This window comes from Oncorhynchus keta, unplaced genomic scaffold (assembly GCF_023373465.1).
Source record: "Oncorhynchus keta strain PuntledgeMale-10-30-2019 unplaced genomic scaffold, Oket_V2 Un_contig_349_pilon_pilon, whole genome shotgun sequence".
In the NCBI taxonomy this organism is placed as follows: Eukaryota; Metazoa; Chordata; class Actinopteri; order Salmoniformes; family Salmonidae; genus Oncorhynchus; species Oncorhynchus keta.
In genome coordinates, this window is record NW_026287285.1 from 175,001 (window position 1) to 197,500 (window position 22,500).

At 43.7% G+C, this 22,500-nt stretch overlaps 1 protein-coding gene across 1 annotated transcript in view; it reads left to right on the forward strand.

Moving 5' to 3' along the window:
• The window catches only part of LOC127924014 (protein sidekick-1-like), a 179,850-nt gene that overhangs the window by 148,348 nt on the left and 9,002 nt on the right, over nt 1-22,500 (forward strand). Inside the window, 6 exon segments of the mRNA XM_052508362.1 lie at nt 596-711; nt 10,783-10,969; nt 11,957-12,094; nt 13,711-13,872; nt 14,845-14,970; nt 16,515-16,679. Of these exon segments, the coding sequence (XP_052364322.1) occupies nt 596-711; nt 10,783-10,969; nt 11,957-12,094; nt 13,711-13,872; nt 14,845-14,970; nt 16,515-16,679 (894 nt within the window).

Sequence of the window (22,500 nt, forward strand, 5' to 3'; positions counted from 1 at the left end):
GAGGTGGACAACATACAAAGTGAATATATCAAGTCAAAAACAACAAAAATTAACAGTAAACATTACACATACAGAAGTTTCAAAACAGTAAAGACATTACAAATGTCATATTATATATATATATATACAATGTACAAATAGTTAAAGGACACAAGATAAAATGAATAAGCATAAATATGGGTTGTATTTACAATGGTGTTTGTTCTTCACTGGTTGCCCTTTTCTCGTGGCAACAGGTCACAAATCTTGCTGCTGTGATGCACACTGTGGTATTTCACCCAGCAGATATGGGAGTTTTTCTCTCTCTCTGTCTCTCTCTCTCTCTCTCTCTCTCTCTCTGTCTCTCTCTCTCTCTCTCTCTCTCTCTCTCTCTCTCTCTCTCTCTCTCTCTCTCTCTCTCTCTCTCTCTCTCTCTCTCTCTCTCTCTCTCTCTCTCTCTCTCTCTCTCTCTCTCTCTCTCTCTCTCTCTCTCTCTCTCTCTCTCTCTCTCTCTCTCTCTCTCTCTCTGTCTCTCTGTCTCTCTCTCTCTCTCTCTCTCTCTCTCTCTCTCTCTCTCTCTCACCCTCTCTCTCTAACTGTGTGTATCTCTCTCCAGCTCCCTCCTTGCCACCCCAGTCTATCAGAGCGGTGCCTGTCTCTCCTACTGTACTGGAGGTGACCTGGGACCTCCCACCCCTACACACACAGAATGGACTCATTCAGGGTTACAAGGTAACACCCATACACACACACACACACACACACACACATAATATCCTACACACATACACACACCGACATCATATACACACACACACACACCGACAACGTACACACACACACACACACACACACACACCAACATCCTACACACACACACACCGACATCCTACACACACACACCGACATCACACACACACCGACATCACACAGTCTGAAGGTTTTTATTATTTAGAATAAAAAGGAGTTAAAAGTTGTATTTTCCGAGCGGAGGAGTAAGACGGTGGATTCAGATCCCTGCAGAATCCTGATTAGAGGAGAGGAAACAAGGGAATAACTAATGCTCCTTGTTTGAAGAAGAGCGAAAGGATGAGAAGAGAGGGAAGATGAGAGGGAAGAGGAGGATGAAGTGGGTGAAAGTAAGAGAATGGGAGAGATGGAGAGGAGAGGGAGAAGGGGAGAGATGGAAAGGAGAGGGAGAAGGGGAGAGAGAAGGAGAGAGAGAAGGAGAGATGGAAAGGAGAGGAGGAGGAGAGAGAGAAGGGGAGAGATGGAGAGGAGAGGGAGAAGGGGAGAGATGGAAAGGAGAGGGAGAAGGGGAGAGATGGAGAGGAGAGGGAGGAGGGGAGAGAGAAGGAGAGAGAGAAGGGGAGAGATGGAAAGGAGAGGAGGAGGAGAGAGAGAAGGGGAGAGATGGAGAGGAGAGGGAGAAGGGGAGAGATGGAGAGGAGAGGGAGGAGGGGAGAGAGAAGGAGAGAGAGAAGGGGAGAGATGGAAAGGAGAGGAGGAGGAGAGGGAGAAGGGGAGAGATGGAGAGGAGAGGGAGAAGGGGAGATATGGAAAGGAGAGGGAGAAGGGGAGAGATGGAGAGGAGAGGGAGGAGGGGAGAGAGAAGGAGAGAGAGAAGGGGAGAGATGGAAAGGAGAGGAGGAGGAGAGAGAGAAGGGGAGAGATGGAGAGGAGAGAGAGAAGGGGAGAGATGGAGAGGAGAGGGAGAAGGGGAGAGATGGAAAGGAGAGGGAGAAGGGGAGAGAGAAGGAGAGAGAGAAGGGGAGAGATGGAAAGGAGAGGAGGAGGAGAGAGAGAAGGGGAGAGATGGAAAGGAGAGGGAGAAGGGGAGAGATGGAAAGGAGAGGGAGGAGGGGAGAGAGAAGGAGAGAGAGAAGGGGAGAGATGGAAAGGAGAGGAGGAGGAGAGAGAGAAGGGGAGAGATGGAAAGGAGAGGGAGAAGGGGAGAGATGGAAAGGAGAGGGAGGAGGGGAGAGAGAAGGAGAGAGAGAAGGGGAGAGATGGAAAGGAGAGGAGGAGGAGAGAGAGAAGGGGAGAGATGGAAAGGAGAGGGAGGAGGGGAGAGAGAAGGAGAGAGAGAAGGGGAGAGATGGAAAGGAGAGGAGGAGAGGGAGAAGGGGAGAGATGGAGAGGAGAGGGAGAAGGGGAGAGATGGAAAAGAGAGGGAGAAGGGGAGAGATGGAGAGGAGAGAGAGAAGGGGAGACATGGAAAGGAGAGGGAGGAGGAGAGGGAGAATGGGAGAGATGGAGAGGAGAGGGAGGAGGAGAGGGAGAATGGGAGAGATGGAGAGGAGAGGGAGGAGGAGAGAGAGAAGGGGAGAGGTGGAGAGGAGAGGGAGGAGGCGAGGGAGAAGGGGAGAGGTGGAGAGGAGAGGGAGGAGGAGAGAGAGAAGGGGAGAGATGGAGAGGAGAGGGAGAAGGGGAGAGATGGAGAGGAGAGAGAGAAGGGGAGAGAGAAGGGGAGAGATGGAGAGGAGAGGGAGGAGGCGAGGGAGAAGGGGAGAGGTGGAAAGGAGAGGGAGAAGGGGAGAGATGGAGAGGAGAGAGAGAAGGGGAGACATGGAAAGGAGAGGGAGGAGGAGAGGGAGAATGGGAGAGATGGAGAGGAGAGGGAGGAGGAGAGGGAGAATGGGAGAGATGGAGAGGAGAGGGAGGATGAGAGAGAGAAGGGGAGAGGTGGAGAGGAGAGGGAGAAGGGGAGAGATGGAGAGGAGAGGGAGAAGGGGAGAGATGGAGAGGAGAGAGAGAAGGGGAGAGAGAAGGGGAGAGATGGAGAGGAGAGGGAGGAGGCGAGGGAGAAGGGGAGAGGTGGAGAGGAGAGGGAGAAGGGGAGAGATGGAGAGGAGAGAGAGAAGGGGAGACATGGAAAGGAGAGGGAGGAGGAGAGGGAGAATGGGAGAGATGGAGAGGAGAGGGAGGAGGAGAGGGAGAATGGGAGAGATGGAGAGGAGAGAGAGAAGGGGAGAGGTGGAGAGGAGAGGGAGAAGGGGAGAGATGGAGAGGAGAGAGAGAAGGAGAGGGAGAAGGGGAGAGATGGAAAGGAGAGGGAGAAGGGGAGAGATGGAGAGGAGAGGGAGAAGGGGAGAGATGGAGAGGAGAGAGAGAAGGGAGAGAGAAGGGGAGAGATGGAGAGGAGAGGGAGGAGGCGAGGGAGAAGGGGAGAGGTGGAGAGGAGAGGGAGGAGGGGAGAGAAGGGGAGAGATGGAGAGGAGAGGGAGAAGGCGAGGGAGAAGGGGAGAGGTGGAGAGGAGAGGGAGAAGGGGAGAGATGGAGAGGAGAGGGAGAAGGGGAGAGATGGAGAGGAGAGGGAGGAGGCGAGGGAGAAGGGGAGAGATGGAGAGGAGAGAGAGGAGGGGAGAGAGAAGGGGAGAGATGGAGAGAGAAGGGAAGAGATGGAGAGGAGAGGGAGAGGAGAGAGAGAATGGGAGAGATGGAGAGGAGAGGGTGAAGGGGAGAGATGGAGAGGGAGAAGGGGAGAGACATTGGAATGACTTTTGTAGAGTTGAGGTTTTGTAGAGTTGAAGTTTTAAAGAGTAGGTTTTGTGTTAGAATGTTCCAGTCCAGTAATAATGAGGAGTATCCATTATAATGACAAGCTGAACTCACATCACATCATCATTCTGATGGACACATCAGGTCATGTTGTTATAGAGAATACATCACTACATCATTCTGGGTACATCAGGTCATGTTGTTATAGAGAATACATCACTACATCATTCTGATGGGTACATCAGGTCATGTTGTCATGGATACATCAGGTCATGTTGTTATAGAGAATACATCACTACATCATTCTGGGTACATCAGGTCATGTTGTTATAGAGAATACATCACTACATCATTCTGATGGGTACATCAGGTCATGTTGTTATAGAGAATACATCACTACATCATTCTGGACACATCAGGTCATGTTGTTATAGAGAATACATCACTACATCATTCTGATGGACACATCAGGTCATGTTGTTATAGAGAATACATCACTACATCATTCTGGGTACATCAGGTCATGTTGTTATAGAGAATACATCACTACATCATTCTGATGGGTACATCAGGTCATGTTGTTATAGAGAATACATCACTACATCATTCTGATGGACACATCAGGTCATGTTGTTATAGAGAATACATCACTACATCATTCTGGACACATCAGGTCATGTTGTTATAGAGAATACATCACTACATCATTCTGATGGGTACATCAGGTCATGTTGTTATAGAGAATACATCACTACATCATTCTGATGGGTACATCAGGTCATGTTGTTATAGAGAATACATCACTACATCATTCTGATGGACACATCAGGTCATGTTGTTATAGAGAATACATCACTACATCATTCTGATGGGTACATCAGGTCATGTTGTTATAGAGAATACATCACTACATCATTCTGATGGGTACATCAGGTCATGTTGTTATAGAGAATACATCACTACATCATTCTGATGGGTACATCAGGTCATGTTGTTATAGAGAATACATCACTACATCATTCTGATGGGTACATCAGGTCATGTTGTTATAGAGAATACATCACTACATCATTCTGGGTACATCAGGTCATGTTGTTATAGAGAATACATCACTACATCATTCTGGGTACATCAGGTCATGTTGTCATGGGTACATCAGGTCATGTTGTTATAGAGAATACATCACTACATCATTCTGATGGACACATCAGGTCATGTTGTTATAGAGAATACATCACTACATCATTCTGGGTACATCAGGTCATGTTGTCATGGATACATCAGGTCATGTTGTTATAGAGAATACATCACTACATCATTCTGATGGACACATCAGGTCATGTTGTTATAGAGAATACATCACTACATCATTCTGATGGACACATCAGGTCATGTTGTTATAGAGAATACATCACTACATCATTCTGGGTACATCAGGTCATGTTGTTATAGAGAATACATCACTACATCATTCTGGGTACATCAGGTCATGTTGTTATAGAGAATACATCACTACATCATTCTGATGGACACATCAGGTCATGTTGTTATAGAGAATACATCACTACATCATTCTGATGGACACATCAGGTCATGTTGTTATAGAGAATACATCACTACATCATTCTGATGGGTACATCAGGTCATGTTGTTATAGAGAATACATCACTACATCATTCTGGGTACATCAGGTCATGTTGTTATAGAGAATACATCACTACATCATTCTGGGTACATCAGGTCATGTTGTTATAGAGAATACATCACTACATCATTCTGATGGGTACATCAGGTCATGTTGTTATAGAGAATACATCACTACATCATTCTGATGGTACATCAGGTCATGTTGTTATAGAGAATACATCACTACATCATTCTGATGGGTACATCAGGTCATGTTGTTATAGAGAATACATCACTACATCATTCTGATGGACACATCAGGTCATGTTGTTATAGAGAATACATCACTACATCATTCTGATGGGTACATCAGGTCATGTTGTTATAGAGAATACATCACTACATCATTCTGGGTACATCAGGTCATGTTGTTATAGAGAATACATCACTACATCATTCTGATGGGTACATCAGGTCATGTTGTTATAGAGAATACATCACTACATCATTCTGATGGGCACATCAGGTCATGTTGTTATAGAGAATACATCACTACATCATTCTGGGTACATAAGGTCATGTTGTTATAGAGAATACATCACTACATCATTCTGATGGGTACATCAGGTCATGTTGTTATAGAGAATACATCACTACATCATTCTGATGGGCACATCAGGTCATGTTGTTATAGAGAATACATCACTACATCATTCTGATGGGCACATCAGGTCATGTTGTTATAGAGAATACATCACTACATCATTCTGGGTACATCAGGTCATGTTGTTATAGAGAATACATCACTACATCATTCTGATGGGTACATCAGGTCATGTTGTTATAGAGAATACATCACTATCATCATTCATGTTGTTATAGAGAATACATCACTACATCATTCTGGGTACATCAGGTCATGTTGTTATAGAGAATACATCACTACATCATTCTGGGTACATCAGGTCATGTTGTTATAGAGAATACATCACTACATCATTCTGATGGGTACATCAGGTCATGTTGTTATAGAGAATACATCACTACATCATTCTGATGGGTACATCAGGTCATGTTGTTATAGAGAATACATCACTACATCATTCTGATGGGTACATCAGGTCATGTTGTTATAGAGAATACATCACTACATCATTCATTCATCAGGTCATGTTGTTATAGAGAATACATCACTACATCATTCTGGGTACATCAGGTCATGTTGTTATAGAGAATACATCACTACATCATTCTGATGGTACATCAGGTCATGTTGTTATAGAGAATACATCACTACATCATTCTGGGTACATCAGGTCATGTTGTTATAGAGAATACATCACTACATCATTCTGGGTACATCAGGTCATGTTGTTATAGAGAATACATCACTACATCATTCTGGGTACATCAGGTCATGTTGTTATAGAGAATACATCACTACATCATTCTGATGGGTACATCAGGTCATGTTGTTATAGAGAATACATCACTACATCATTCTGATGGGTACATCAGGTCATGTTGTTATAGAGAATACATCACTACATCATTCTGGGTACATCAGGTCATGTTGTTATAGAGAATACATCACTACATCATTCTGGGTACATCAGGTCATGTTGTTATAGAGAATACATCACTACATCATTCTGTCATGGAATACATCACTACATCATACATCAGGTCATGTTGTTATAGAGAATACATCACTACATCATTCTGATGGACACATCAGGTCATGTTGTTATAGAGAATACATCACTACATCATTCTGATGGACACATCAGGTCATGTTGTTATAGAGAATACATCACTACATCATTCTGATGGGTACATCAGGTCATGTTGTTATAGAGAATACATCACTACATCATTCTGATGGACACATCAGGTCATGTTGTTATAGAGAATACATCACTACATCATTCTGATGGACACATCAGGTCATGTTGTTATAGAGAATACATCACTACATCATTCTGATGGACACATCAGGTCATGTTGTTATAGAGAATACATCACTACATCATTCTGATGGGCACATCAGGTCATGTTGTTATAGAGAATACATCACTACATCATTCTGATGGGTACATCAGGTCATGTTGTTATAGAGAATACATCACTACATCATTCTGATGGACACATCAGGTCATGTTGTTATAGAGAATACATCACTACATCATTCTGATGGGCACATCAGGTCATGTTGTTATAGAGAATACATCACTACATCATTCTGATGGACACATCAGGTCATGTTGTTATAGAGAATACATCACTACATCATTCTGATGGGTACATCAGGTCATGTTGTTATAGAGAATACATCACTACATCATTCTGGGTACATCAGGTCATGTTGTTATAGAGAATACATCACTACATCATTCTGATGGACACATCAGGTCATGTTGTTATAGAGAATACATCACTACATCATTCTGATGGGTACATCAGGTCATGTTGTTATAGAGAATACATCACTACATCATTCTGGGTACATCAGGTCATGTTGTTATAGAGAATACATCACTACATCATTCTGATGGACACATCAGGTCATGTTGTTATAGAGAATACATCACTACATCATTCTGATGGGCACATCAGGTCATGTTGTTATAGAGAATACATCACTACATCATTCTGATGGGTACATCATGTTGTTATAGAGAATACATCACTACATCATTCTGATGGACACATCAGGTCATGTTGTTATAGAGAATACATCACTACATCATTCTGGGTACATCAGGTCATGTTGTTATAGAGAATACATCACTACATCATTCTGATGGACACATCAGGTCATGTTGTTATAGAGAATACATCACTACATCATTCTGATGGACACATCAGGTCATGTTGTTATAGAGAATACATCACTACATCATTCTGGACACATCAGGTCATGTTGTTATAGAGAATACATCACTACATCATTCTGGACACATCAGATCATGTTGTTATAGAGAATACATCACTACATCATTCTGATGGACACATCAGGTCATGTTGTTATAGAGAATACATCACTACATCATTCTGGGTACATCAGGTCATGTTGTTATAGAGAATACATCACTACATCATTCTGATGGACACATCAGGTCATGTTGTTATAGAGAATACATCACTACATCATTCTGATGGACATATCAGGTCATGTTGTTATAGAGAATACATCACTACATCATTCTGGGTACATCAGGTCATGTTGTTATAGAGAATACATCACTACATCATTCTGAAGGGTACATCAGGTCATGTTGTTATAGAGAATACATCACTACATCATTCTGGGCACATCAGGTCATGTTGTTATAGAGAATACATCACTACATCATTCTGATGGGTACATCAGGTCATGTTGTTATAGAGAATACATCACTACATCATTCTGATGGGTACATCAGGTCATGTTGTTATAGAGAATACATCACTACATCATTCTGGGTACATCAGGTCATGTTGTTATAGAGAATACATCACTACATCATTCTGATGGGTACATCAGGTCATGTTGTTATAGAGAATACATCACTACATCATTCTGGGTACATCAGGTCATGTTGTTATAGAGAATACATCACTACATCATTCTGGATACATCAGGTCATGTTGTTATAGAGAATACATCACTACATCATTCTGATGGACATATCAGGTCATGTTGTTATAGAGAATACATCACTACATCATTCTGGGTACATCAGGTCATGTTGTTATAGAGAATACATCACTACATCATTCTGGATACATCAGGTCATGTTGTTATAGAGAATACATCACTACATCATTCTGATGGACATATCAGGTCATGTTGTTATAGAGAATACATCACTACATCATTCTGATGGAATACATCACTACATCAGGTCATCAGGTCATGTTATAGAGAATACATCACTACATCATTCTGATGGGTACATCAGGTCATGTTGTTATAGAGAATACATCACTACATCATTCTGGGTACATCAGGTCATGTTGTTATAGAGAATAAATCACTACATCATTCTGATGGGTACATCAGGTCATGTTGTTATAGAGAATACATCACTACATCATTCTGATGGGCACATCAGGTCATGTTGTTATAGAGAATACATCACTACATCATTCTGGGTACATCAGGTCATGTTGTTATAGAGAATAAATCACTACATCATTCTGATGGGTACATCAGGTCATGTTGTTATAGAGAATAAATCACTACATCATTCTGATGGGTACATCAGGTCATGTTGTTATAGAGAATACATCACTACATCATTCTGATGGGCACATCAGGTCATGTTGTTATAGAGAATACATCACTACATCATTCTGGGTACATCAGGTCATGTTGTTATAGAGAATAAATCACTACATCATTCTGATGGGTACATCAGGTCATGTTGTTATAGAGAATACATCACTACATCATTCTGATGGGCACATCAGGTCATGTTGTTATAGAGAATACATCACTACATCATTCTGATGGGTACATCAGGTCATGTTGTTATAGAGAATACATCACTACATCATTCTGATGGGCACATCAGGTCATGTTGTTATAGAGAATACATCACTACATCATTCTGATGGACACATCAGGTCATGTTGTTATAGAGAATACATCACTACATCATTCTGATGGACACATCAGGTCATGTTGTTATAGAGAATACATCACTACATCATTCTGATGGACACATCAGGTCATGTTGTTATAGAGAATACATCACTACATCATTCTGATGGACACATCAGGTCATGTTGTTATAGAGAATACATCACTACATCATTCTGATGGGTACATCAGGTCATGTTGTTATAGAGAATACATCACTACATCATTCTGATGGACACATCAGGTCATGTTGTTATAGAGAATACATCACTACATCATTCTGATGGGTACATCAGGTCATGTTGTTATAGAGAATACATCACTACATCATTCTGGGCACATCAGGTCATGTTGTTATAGAGAATACATCACTACATCATTCTGATGGGTACATCAGGTCATGTTGTTATAGAGAATACATCACTACATCATTCTGATGGACACATCAGGTCATGTTGTTATAGAGAATACATCACTACATCATTCTGATGGACACATCAGGTCATGTTGTTATAGAGAATACATCACTACATCATTCTGGGTACATCAGGTCATGTTGTTATAGAGAATACATCACTACATCATTCTGGACACATCAGGTCATGTTGTTATAGAGAATACATCACTACATCATTCTGAAGGGTACATCAGGTCATGTTGTTATAGAGAATACATCACTACATCATTCTGATGGGTACATCAGGTCATGTTGTTATAGAGAATACATCACTACATCATTCTGGACACATCAGGTCATGTTGTTATAGAGAATACATCACTACATCATTCTGAAGGGTACATCAGGTCATGTTGTTATAGAGAATACATCACTACATCATTCTGATGGACACATCAGGTCATGTTGTCATGGATACATCAATTCATGTTGTCATGGATACATCAGGTCAACACATCAGAAGTCAAGTCAACAGCAGAATATTGTTCATGTTTACCCTTCTGGGTACAACCCGAAAGGAACCATTGTCTCAGTAGAAAATGGGTCTCACTTCCTGTGTGCGACTTCTTCCTGTTTCCTGTGCTGTGATCAGATCCACTACTGGCAGGGTGACAGACAGAACAAGACAGAGAAGGTGACGGTGGTGTTTGTTCCTGACACGCGTGTTCGTCTGGTCAACCTCACGTGTTACACGTCCTACCTCGTCACGCTGTCTGCCTTCAACGTGGCTGGAGACGGCCCGTCCAGCGAACCCCGGGGCGCCAAGACCCTACAGGCTGGTAGGTTCCCTAACCTCTAACCCCTAACCTCTAATCCCGGGAGGCCAAGACCCTACAGGCGGGTAGGTTCCCTAACCTCTAACCCCTAACCTCTAACCCCGGGAGGCCAAGACCCTACAGGCGGGTAGGTTCCCTAACCTCTAACCCCTAACCTCTAACCCCGGGAGGCCAAGACCCTACAGGCAGGTAGGTTCCCTAACCTCTAACCCCTAACCTCTAACCCCGGGGCGCCAAGACCCTACAAGCCGGTAGGTTTCCTAACCTCTCACCCCTAACCCCTAACCTCTAACCCCAGGGCGCCAAGACCCTACAGGCCGGTAGGTTCCCTAACCTCTAACCCCTAACCTCTAACCCCGGGAGGCCAAGACCCTACAGGCCGGTAGGTTCCCTAACCTCTAACCCCCGGGGCGCCAAGACCCTACAGGCCGGTAGGTTCCCTAACCTCTAACCCCTAACCTCTAACCCCTAACCTCTAACCCCGGGGCGCCAAGACCCTACAGGCCTACTAGGTTCCCTAAACTCTAACCGCTAACCTCTAACCCCGGGGCGCCAAGACCCTACAGGCCGGAAGGTTCCCTAACCTCTGACCCCTAACCTCTGACCCCGGGAGGCCAAGACCCTACAGGCCGGTAGGTTCCCTAACCTCTGACCCCTAACCTCTAACCCCGGGAGGCCAAGACCCTACAGGTCGGTAGGTTCCCTAAACTCTAACCTCTAACCCCTAACCACCCAGTTAACCCTGGGAAGCGTATGTGTTATCATATCTAATAGTATCTGATCCCAGGTCTGCTCTGTCTAAAGCAAACACTGAGTTCACACACACATCTAATAGTATCTGATCCCAGGTCTGCTCTGTCTAAAGCAGACACAGAGTTTAGACACACATCTAATAGTATCTGATCCCAGGTCTGCAGTTTCTAGTTGTGTTATTAAAGTTGAACATCTAGATGGTATGAATGTAATGATGACCTGTGTAACCCCCCCCAGCCCCCAGCCAGCCTAGTTTCCTGTCATTTTCGGAGGTGACAGGATGGAGTGTCAACGTCTCCTGGGGGGCGCCCAGCGCTTCTAACGGGGTAGTGGAGGGGTACAGGGTGGTCTACCAGCCCACACAGCCTGTACAGGGTAACTAACACACACACCTAGCAACACACACACCTAACAACACACACACACCTAACACACACTCACACGCCTAACAACACACACACATCTAGCAACACACACACACACCTAGCAACACACACACACCTAACAACACACCTAACAACACACACACCTAGCAACACACACACCTAAAAAAAAGGTGTTAAAGGTGTTAAAGGTGTTAATGGTGTTTAATGGTGTTTAATGGTGTTTAATGGTGTTTAATGGTGTTTAATGGTGTTTAGTGGTGTTTAATGGTGTTTATTGGTGTTTAATGGTGTTTAATGGTGCTTAGTGGTGTTTAGTGGTGTTTAATGGTGTTTAATGGTGTTTAATGGTGTTTATTGGTGTTTAATGGTGTTTAATGGTGCTTAGTGGTTTTTAATGGTGTTTAATGGTGTTTAGTGGTGTTTAATGGTGTTTAATGGTGTTTAGTGGTGTTTAATGGGGTTTAATGGTGTTTAATGGTGTTTAGTGGTGTTTAATGGTGTTTAGTGGTGTTTAATGGTGTTTAATGGTGTTTAGTGGTGATTAATGGGGTTTAATGGTGTTTAGTGGTGTTTAATGGTGTTTAATGGTGTTTAGTGGTGTTTAGTGGTGTTTAGTGGTGATTAATGGGGTTTAATGGTGTTTAGTGGTGTTTAATGGTGTTTAATGGTGTTTAATGGTGTTTAATGGTGTTTAATGGTGTTTAATGGTGTTTAGTGGTGTTTAATGGTGTTTAATGGTGTTTAGTGGTGTTTAGTGGTGTTTAATGGTGTTTAGTGGTGTTTAATGGTGTTTAATGGTGGTTAGTGGTGTTTAATGGTGTTTAATGGTGTTTAGTGGTGTTTAATGGTGTTTAATGGTGTTTAGTGGTGTTTAATGGGGTTTAATGGTGTTTACTGGTGTTTAGTGGTGTTTAATGGTGTTTAGTGGTGTTTAATGGTGTTTAATGGTGTTTAGTGGTGTTTAATGGTGTTTAATAGTGTTTAGTGGTGATTAATGGGGTTTAATGGTGTTTAGTGGTGTTTAATGGTGTTTAATGGTGTTTAGTGGTGTTTAATGGTGTTTAGTGGTGTTTAATGGTGTTTAATGGTGTTTAATGGGGTTTAATGGTGTTTAATGGTGTTTAATGGTGTTTAATGGTGTTTAGTGGTGTTTAATGGTGTTTAATTGTGTTTAATGGTGTTTAATGGTGTTTAATGGGGTTTAATGGTGTTTAATGGTGTTTAGTGGTGTTTAATGGTGTTTAATGGTGTTTAATGGTGTTTAATGCTGTTTAATGGGGTTTAATGGTGTTTAATGGTGTTTAATGGTGTTTAATGGTGATTAATGGTGTTTAATGGTGTTTAATGGTGTTTAATGGTGTTTAGTGGTGTTTGAACATCTACACATGTTTGAATATGTGTGTGTGTGTGTGTGTGTGTGTGTGTGTGTGTGTGTGTGTGTGTGTGTGTGTGTGTGTGTGTGTGTGTGTGTGTGTGTGTGTGTGTGTGTGTGTGTGTGTGTGTGTGTGTGTGTGTGTGTGTGTGTGTGTGTGTGTGTGTGTGTGTGTGTGTGTGTGTGTGTGTGTGTGTGTGTGTGTGTGTGTGTGTGTGTGTGTGTGTGTCTAGGCGTGAGTCGGGTGGTGACGGTGGAGGTGAAGGGTAGCTGGCAGCGTTGGTTGAAGGTCAGAGACCTGACTAAAGGAGTAACCTACAGGTTCAGTGTCCAGGCCAGAACAGTCAGCTACGGACCTGCTGTCCACTGTAACGTCACCTCACAACCTCTACAGGGTAAGGAGAGGGGGGGTTAAGTGTGTGTGTGAGGTGTGTGTGAGGTGTGAGAGTGTGTGTGTAGTCTGTGAGGTGTGTGTAGTGTGTGAGGTGTGTGTGTAGTGTGTGAGGTGTGTGTGTAGTGTGTGAGGTGTGTGTAGTGTGTGAGGTGTGAGGTGTGTGTGTGTAGTGTGTGAGGTGTGTGTAGTGTGTGAGGTGTGTGTAGTGTGTGAGGTGTGTGTGTGTGTGTGTGTGTGTGTGTGTGTGTGTGTGTGTGTGTGTGTGTGTGTGTGTGTGTGTGTGTGTGTGTGTGTGTGTGTGTGTGTGTGTGTGTGTGTGTGTGTGTGTGTGTGTGTGTAATATGTGAGGTGTGAGAGTGTGTGTGTAGTGTGTGAGGTGTGTGTAGTGTGTGAGGTGTGTGTGTGTAGTGTGTGAGGTGTGTGTAGTGTGTGAGGTGTGTGTGTGTGTGTGTGTGTGTGTGTGTGTGTGTGTGTGTGTGTGTGTGTGTGTGTGTGTGTGTGTGTGTGTGTGTGTGTGTGTGTGTGTGTGTGTGTGTGTGTGTGTGTGTGTGTGTGTGTAATATGTGAGGTGTGAGAGTGTGTGTGTAGTGCGTGAGGTGTGTGTAGTGTGTGAGGTGTGAGGTGTGTGTGTGTGTAGTGCGTGAGGTGTCTGAGGGCATAGCGGGAATTTTTTATAAGCGTCCGGATTAGTCTCCTTGAAAGTTCTAGTCTTTATGTGGATGTTGCCTGTAATCCATGGCTTCTGGTTGGGATATGTACGTACAGTCACTGTGGGGATGCACTTATTGATGAAGCCAATGACTGAGGTGGTATATTCCTCAATGCCATGTGTATGTGAAGTGTGTGAGGTGTGTGTTAAGTGTGTTAGGTTTATGTGTGTTCAGCTCCAGACCTGCTACACACACCAACATCCCCAACATCTACAGGTTTCTGTGTTTATATGGTCTAAATGGCTCCTCCCTCTCTCCCCCAGGCACCCCTGGTTCGCCCATGGAGATGTCAGTCACCAAGTCCTCCTCGGCGCTGACCATTCATTGGTCGGAGGGAGATGCGGGGGCGGGACCTGTCATAGGTTACATCATCGAGGCTCGTCCCTCAGGTGAGCAAGCGAATGTGTGTCTGTGGTGCGTGTGTGTGTCCGTGTGTGGTGTGTGTCTGTGGTGTGTGTCTGTGGTGTGTGCCTGTGGTGTGTGTCTGTGGTGTGTGTCTGTGGTGTGTGTCTGTGGTGTGTGTCTGTGGTGTGTGTCTGTGGCGTGTGTCTGTGGTGTGTGTCTGTGGTGTGTGCCTGTGGTGTGTGTCTGTGGTGTGTGTCTGTGGTGTGTGTCTGTGGTGTGTGTCTGTGGTGTGTGTCTGTGGTGTGTGTCTGTGGTGTGTGTCTGTGGCGTGTGTCTGTGTGTGGTGTGTGTCTGTGGTGTGTGCCTGTGGTGTGTGTCTGTGGTGTGTGTCTGTGGTGTGTGTCTGTGGTGTGTGTCTGTGGTCTGTGTCTGTGTGTGGTGTGTGTCTGTGGTGTGTGTCTTCCTCTACTTCTATCTTCCTCTCCTTCTATCTTCCCTCTCCTTCTATCTTCCTCTCCTTCTATCTTCCTCTCCTTCTATCTTCCCTCTCCTTCTATCTTCCTCTCCTTCTCTCTTCCCTCTCCTTCTATCTTCCCTCTCCTTCTATCTTCCCTCCTTCTATCTTCCTCTCCTTCTATCTTCCCTCCTTCTATCTTCCTCTCCTTCTCTCTTCCCTCTCCTTCTATCTTCCCTCTCCTTCTCTCTTCCCTCTCCTTCTATCTTCCTCTCCTTCTATCTTCCCTCTCCTTCTCTCTTCCTCTCCTTCTATCTTCCCTCTCCTTCTATCTTCCTCTCCTTCTATCTTCCTCTCCTTCTATCTTCCTCTCCTTCTATCTTCCTCTCCTCTCTTCCTCTCCTCTCTTCCCTCTCCTTCTATCTTCCCTCTCCTTCTCTCTTCCCTCTCCTTCTATCTTCCCTCTCCTTCTATATTCCCTCCTTCTCTCTTCCTCTCCTTCTATCTTCCTCTCCTTCTATCTTCCTCTCCTTCTATCTTCCCTCTCCTTCTATCTTCCTCTCCTTCTATCTTCCCTCTCCTTCTATCTTCCTCTCCTTCTATCTTCCCTCTCCTTCTATCTTCTATCTTCCTCTCCTTCTATCTTCCCTCTCCTTCTCTCTTCCTCTCCTTCTCTCTTCCCTCTCCTTCTATCTTCCTCTCCTTCTATATTCCTCTCCTTCTATCTTTCCTCTCCTTCTATCTTCCTCTCCTTCTATCTTCCTCTCCTTCTCTCTTCCTCTCCTTCTCTCTTCCTCTCCTTCTATCTTCTATCTTCCTCTCCTTCTCTCTCCCTCTCCTTCTATCTTCCTCTCCTTCTCTCTTCCTCTCCTTCTCTCTCCCTCTCCTTCTATCTTCTATCTTCCTCTCCTTCTATCTTCCTCTCCTTCTCTCTTCCTCTCCTTCTCTCTTCCTCTCCTTCTCTCTTCCCTCTCCTTCTCTCTTTCGTCTCCTATCTTTCTTATCCTTCTATCACTAATGATATTTACACTTCCTTTTACATTGTCTCACTACCCTCCTTCTCTCCCTTCCTACTCTCTCTCCCTCTCACTCTTCCCCCCTCTCTCTCTTTCCTGTCTCTCTCTCGCTCTTCAGATGAAGGGATGTGGGACTCGTTTGTCAGGCTCCTCCCCCCCAGCAGTAGGTCAGCAACCGTGGAGATGGACCGTCTGAGGTCAGGGGTCGGATATGAATTCCGTGTCATCGCTGTCAATCGCTACGGTTATGGAGAACCCAGCACGCCGTCCACCGCTCTCGCTGGTAAACACACACACACACACACACGCACGCACGCACGCACGCACGCACACACACACACACACACACACACACACACACACACACACACACACACACACACACACACACACAGTCTCTGTGTTAACATTGTGCTGCCATCTAGTGTCAGACTGAAGCAGCTCCAGCTGTAACAGTATCGACAGCATCCTGTCACCAGACTGGTTATACAGACCTTCATAACAGTGATATGTCTCCATCCTGTCTCCAGACTGGTTATAAAGGCCTTCATAACAGTGATATGTCTCCCATCCTGTCACCAGACTGGTTATAAAGGCCTTCCTAACAGTGATATGTCTCCAGACTGGTTATAAAGGCCTTCATAACAGTGATATGTCTCCCATCCTGTCACCAGACTGGTTATAAAGGCCTTCATAACAGTGATATGTCTCCAGACTGGTTATAAAGGCCTCCATAACAGTGATATGTCTCCAGACTGGTTATAAAGGCCTCCATAACAGTGATATGTCTCCAGACTGGTTATAAAGGCCTTCCTAACAGTGATATGTCTCCCATCCTGTCTCCAGACTGGTTATAAAGGCCTTCCTAACAGTGATATGTCTCCAGACTGGTTATAAAGGCCTCCATAACAGTGATATGTCTCCAGACTGGTTATAAAGGCCTTCCTAACAGTGATATGTCTCCAGACTGGTCATAAAGGTCTTCCTAACAGTGATATGTCTCTCATCCTGTCACCAGACTGGTTATAAAGGCCTTCATAACAGTGATATGTCTCCCATCCTGTCTCCAGACTGGTTATAAAGGCCTTCCTAACAGTGATATGTCTCCAGACTGGTTATAAAGGCCTCCATAACAGTGATATGTCTCCAGACTGGTTATAAAGGCCTTCCTAACAGTGATATGTCTCCAGACTGGTCATAAAGGTCTTCCTAACAGTGATATGTCTCTCATCCTGTCACCAGACTGGTTATAAAGGCCTTCATATTAGTGATATGTCTCCAGAGTGGTTATAAAGGCCTTCCTAACAGTGATATGTCTCCAGACTGGTTATAAAGGCCTTCCTAACAGTGATATGTATCCAGACTGGTTATAAAGGCCTTCCTAACAGTGATATGTCTCTCATCCTGTCACCAGACTGGTTATAAAGACCTCCATAACAGTGATATGTCTCCAGACTGGTTATAAAGGCCTTCCTAACAGTGATATGTCTCCAGACTTGTTATAAAGGTCTTCCTAACAGTGATTTGTCTCTCATCCTGTCACCAGACTGGTTATAAAGGCCTTCCTAACAGTGATATGTCTCCAGACTGGTTATAAAGGCCTTCATAACAGTGATATGTCTCCATCCTGTCTCCAGACTGGTTATAAAGGCCTTCATAACAGTGATATGTCTCCAGACTGGTTATAAAGGCCTTCCTAACAGTGATATGTCTCTCATCCTGTCACCAGACTGGTTATAAAGGCCTTCATAACAGTGATATGTCTCCAGACTGGTTATAAAGGCCTTCATAACAGTGATATGTCTCCAGACTGGTTATAAAGGCCTTCATAACAGTGATATGTCTCCATCCTGTCTCCAGACTGGTTATAAAGGCCTCCATAACAGTGATATCTCACCAGACTGGTTATAAAGGCCTTCATAACAGTGATATGTCTCCATCCTGTCACCAGACTGGTTATAAAGGCCTTCATAACAGTGATATCTCACCAGACTGGTTATAAAGGCCTTCATAACAGTGATATGTCTCCCATCCTGTCACCAGACTGGTTATAAAGGCCTTCCTAACAGTGATATGTCTCCAGACTGGTTATAAAGGCCTTCATAACAGTGATATGTCTCCAGACTGGTTATAAAGGCCTTCATAACAGTGATATGTCTCCCATCCTGTCACCAGACTGGTTATAAAGGCCTTCCTAACAGTGATATGTCTCCAGACTGGTTATAAAGGCCTTCATAACAGTGATATGTCACCAGACTGGTTATAAAGGCCTTCATAACAGTGATATGTCTCCAGACTGGTTATAAAGGCCTTCATAACAGTGATATGTCTCCAGACTGGTTATAAAGGCCTTCCTAACAGTGATATGTCTCCAGACTGGTTATAAAGGCCTTCCTAACAGTGATATGTCTCCAGACTGGTTATAAAGGCCTTCCTAACAGTGATATGTATCCAGACTGGTTATAAAGGCCTTCCTAACAGTGATATGTCTCTCATCCTGTCACCAGACTGGTTATAAAGACCTCCATAACAGTGATATGTCTCCAGACTGGTTATAAAGGCCTTCCTAACAGTGATATGTCTCCAGACTTGTTATAAAGGTCTTCCTAACAGTGATATGTCTCTCATCCTGTCACCAGACTGGTTATAAAGGCCTTCATAACAGTGATATGTCTCTCATCCTGTCACCAGACTGGTTATAAAGGCCTTCATAACAGTGATATGTCTCCAGACTGGTTATAAAGGCCTTCATAACAGTGATATGTCTCCAGACTGGTTATAAAGGCCTTCATAACAGTGATATGTCTCCAGACTGGTTATAAAGGCCTTCCTAACAGTGATATCTCACCAGACTGGTTATAAAGGCCTTCATAACAGTGATATGTCTCCATCCTGTCTCCAGACTGGTTATAAAGGCCTTCCTAACAGTGATATGTCTCCAGACTGGTTATAAAGGCCTTCATAACAGTGATATGTCTCCAGACTGGTTATAAAGGCCTTCCTAACAGTGATATGTCTCTCATCCTGTCACCAGACTGGTTATAAAGGCCTTCATAACAGTGATATGTCTCTCATCCTGTCACCAGACTGGTTATAAAGGCCTTCATAACAGTGATATGTCTCCAGACTGGTTATAAAGGCCTTCATAACAGTGATATGTCTCTCATCCTGTCACCAGACTGGTTATAAAGGCCTTCATAACAGTGATATCTCACCAGACTGGTTATAAAGGCCTTCCTAACAGTGATATGTCTCTCATCCTGTCACCAGACTGGTTATAAAGGCCTTCCTAACAGTGATATGTCTCTCATCCTGTCACCAGACTGGTTATAAAGGCCTTTCATAACAGTGATATGTCTCTCATCCTGTCACCAGACTGGTTATAAAGGCCTTCATAACAGTGATATGTCTCCAGACTGGTTATAAAGTCCTTCATAACAGTGATATGTCTCCAGACTGGTTATAAAGGCCTTCCTAACAGTGACATGTCTCCAGACTGGTTATAAAGGCCTCCATAACAGTGATATGTCTCTCATCCTGTCACCAGACTGGTTATAAAGGCCTTCATAACAGTGATATGTCTCCAGACTGGTTATAAAGGCCTTCATAACAGTGATATGTCACCAGACTGGTTATAAAGGCCTTCATAACAGTGATATGTCACCAGACTGGTTATAAAGGCCTTCATAACAGTGATATCTCACCAGACTGGTTATAAAGGCCTTCATAACAGTGATATGTCTCCCATCCTGTCACCAGACTGGTTATAAAGGCCTTCCTAACAGTGATATGTCTCCATCCTGTCTCCAGACTGGTTATAAAGGCCTTCATAACAGTGATATGTCACCAGACTGGTTATAAAGGCCTTCCTAACAGTGAAATGTCTCCATCCTGTCTCCAGACCGGTTATAAAGGCCTTCATAACAGTGATATGTCTCCCATCCTGTCACCAGACTGGTTATAAAGGCCTTCCTAACAGTGATATGTCTCCATCCTGTCACCAGACTGGTTATAAAGGCCTTCCTAACAGTGATATGTCTCCAGACTGGTTATAAAGGCCTCCATAACAGTGATATGTCTCCAGACTGGTTATAAAGGCCTCCATAACAGTGATATGTCTCCAGACTGGTTATAAAGGCCTTCATAACAGTGATATGTCTCCCATCCTGTCTCCAGACTGGTTATAAAGGCCTTCATAACAGTGATATGTCTCCAGACTGGTTATAAAGGCCTTCATAACAGTGATATGTCTCCCATCCTGTCACCAGACTGGTTATAAAGGCCTTCATAACAGTGATATGTCTCCATCCTGTCACCAGACTGGTTATAAAGGCCTTCCTAACAGTGATATGTCTCCAGACTGGTTATAAAGGCCTCCATAACAGTGATATGTCTCCAGACTGGTTATAAAGGCCTTCATAACAGTGATATGTCTCCAGACTGGTTATAAAGGCCTTCATAACAGTGATATGTCTCCCATCCTGTCACCAGACTGGTTATAAAGGCCTTCATAACAGTGATATGTCTCCATCCTGTCTCCAGACCGGTTATAAAGGCCTTCATAACAGTGATATGTCTCCATCCTGTCTCCAGACTGGTTATAAAGGCCTTCATAACAGTGATATGTCTCCATCCTGTCTCCAGACTGGTTATAAAGGCCTTCATAACAGTGATATGTCTCCAGACTGGTTATAAAGGCCTTCATAACAGTGATATGTCACCAGACTGGTTATAAAGGCCTTCATAACAGTGATATGTCTCCAGACTGGTTATAAAGGCCTTCATAACAGTGATATGTCTCCATCCTGTCTCCAGACCGGTTATAAAGACCTTCATAACAGTGATATGTCTCCAGACTGGTTATAAAGGCCTTCATAACAGTGATATGTCACCAGACTGGTTATAAAGGCCTTCATAACAGTGATATGTCTCCATCCTGTCTCCAGACCGGTTATAAAGGCCTTCATAACAGTGATATGTCTCCAGACTGGTTATAAAGGCCTTCATAACAGTGATATGTCTCCAGACTGGTTATAAAGGCCTTCATAACAGTGATATGTCTCCAGACTGGTTATAAAGGCCTTCATAACAGTGATATGTCTCCAGACTGGTTATAAAGGCCTTCATAACAGTGATATGTCTCCAGACTGGTTATAAAGGCCTTCATAACAGTGATATGTCTCCAGACTGGTTATAAAGGCCTTCATAACAGTGATATGTCTCCAGACTGGTTATAAAGGCCTTCATAACAGTGATATGTCTCCAGACTGGTTATAAAGGCCTTCATAACAGTGATATGTCTCCAGACTGGTTATAAAGGCCTTCATAACAGTGATATGTCACCAGACTGGTTATAAAGGCCTTCATAACAGTGATATGTCTCCAGACTGGTTATAAAGGCCTTCATAACAGTGATATGTCTCCCATCCTGTCTCCAGACTGGTTATAAAGGCCTTCATAACAGTGATATGTCTCCCATCCTGTCTCCAGACTGGTTATAAAGGCCTTCCTAACAGTGATATGTCTCCAGACTGGTCATAAAGGTCTTCCTAACAGTGATATGTCTCTCATCCTGTCACCAGACTGGTTATAAAGGCCTTCATAACAGTGATATGTCTCCAGACTGGTTATAAAGGCCTTCCTAACAGTGATATGTCTCCAGACTGGTTATAAAGGCCTTCCTAACAGTGATATGTCTCCAGACTGGTTATAAAGGCCTTCCTAACAGTGATATGTCTCTCATCCTGTCACCAGACTGGTTATAAAGACCTCCATAACAGTGATATGTCTCCAGACTGGTTATAAAGGCCTTCCTAACAGTGACATGTCTCCAGACTTGTTATAAAGGTCTTCCTAACAGTGATATGTCTCTCATCCTGTCACCAGACTGGTTATAAAGGCCTTCATAACAGTGATATGTCTCCAGACTGGTTATAAAGGCCTTCATAACAGTGATATGTCTCCAGACTGGTTATAAAGGCCTTCATAACAGTGATATGTCTCCAGACTGGTTATAAAGGCCTCCATAACAGTGATATGTCTCTCATCCTGTCACCAGACTGGTTATAAAGGCCTTCATAACAGTGATATGTCTCTCATCCTGT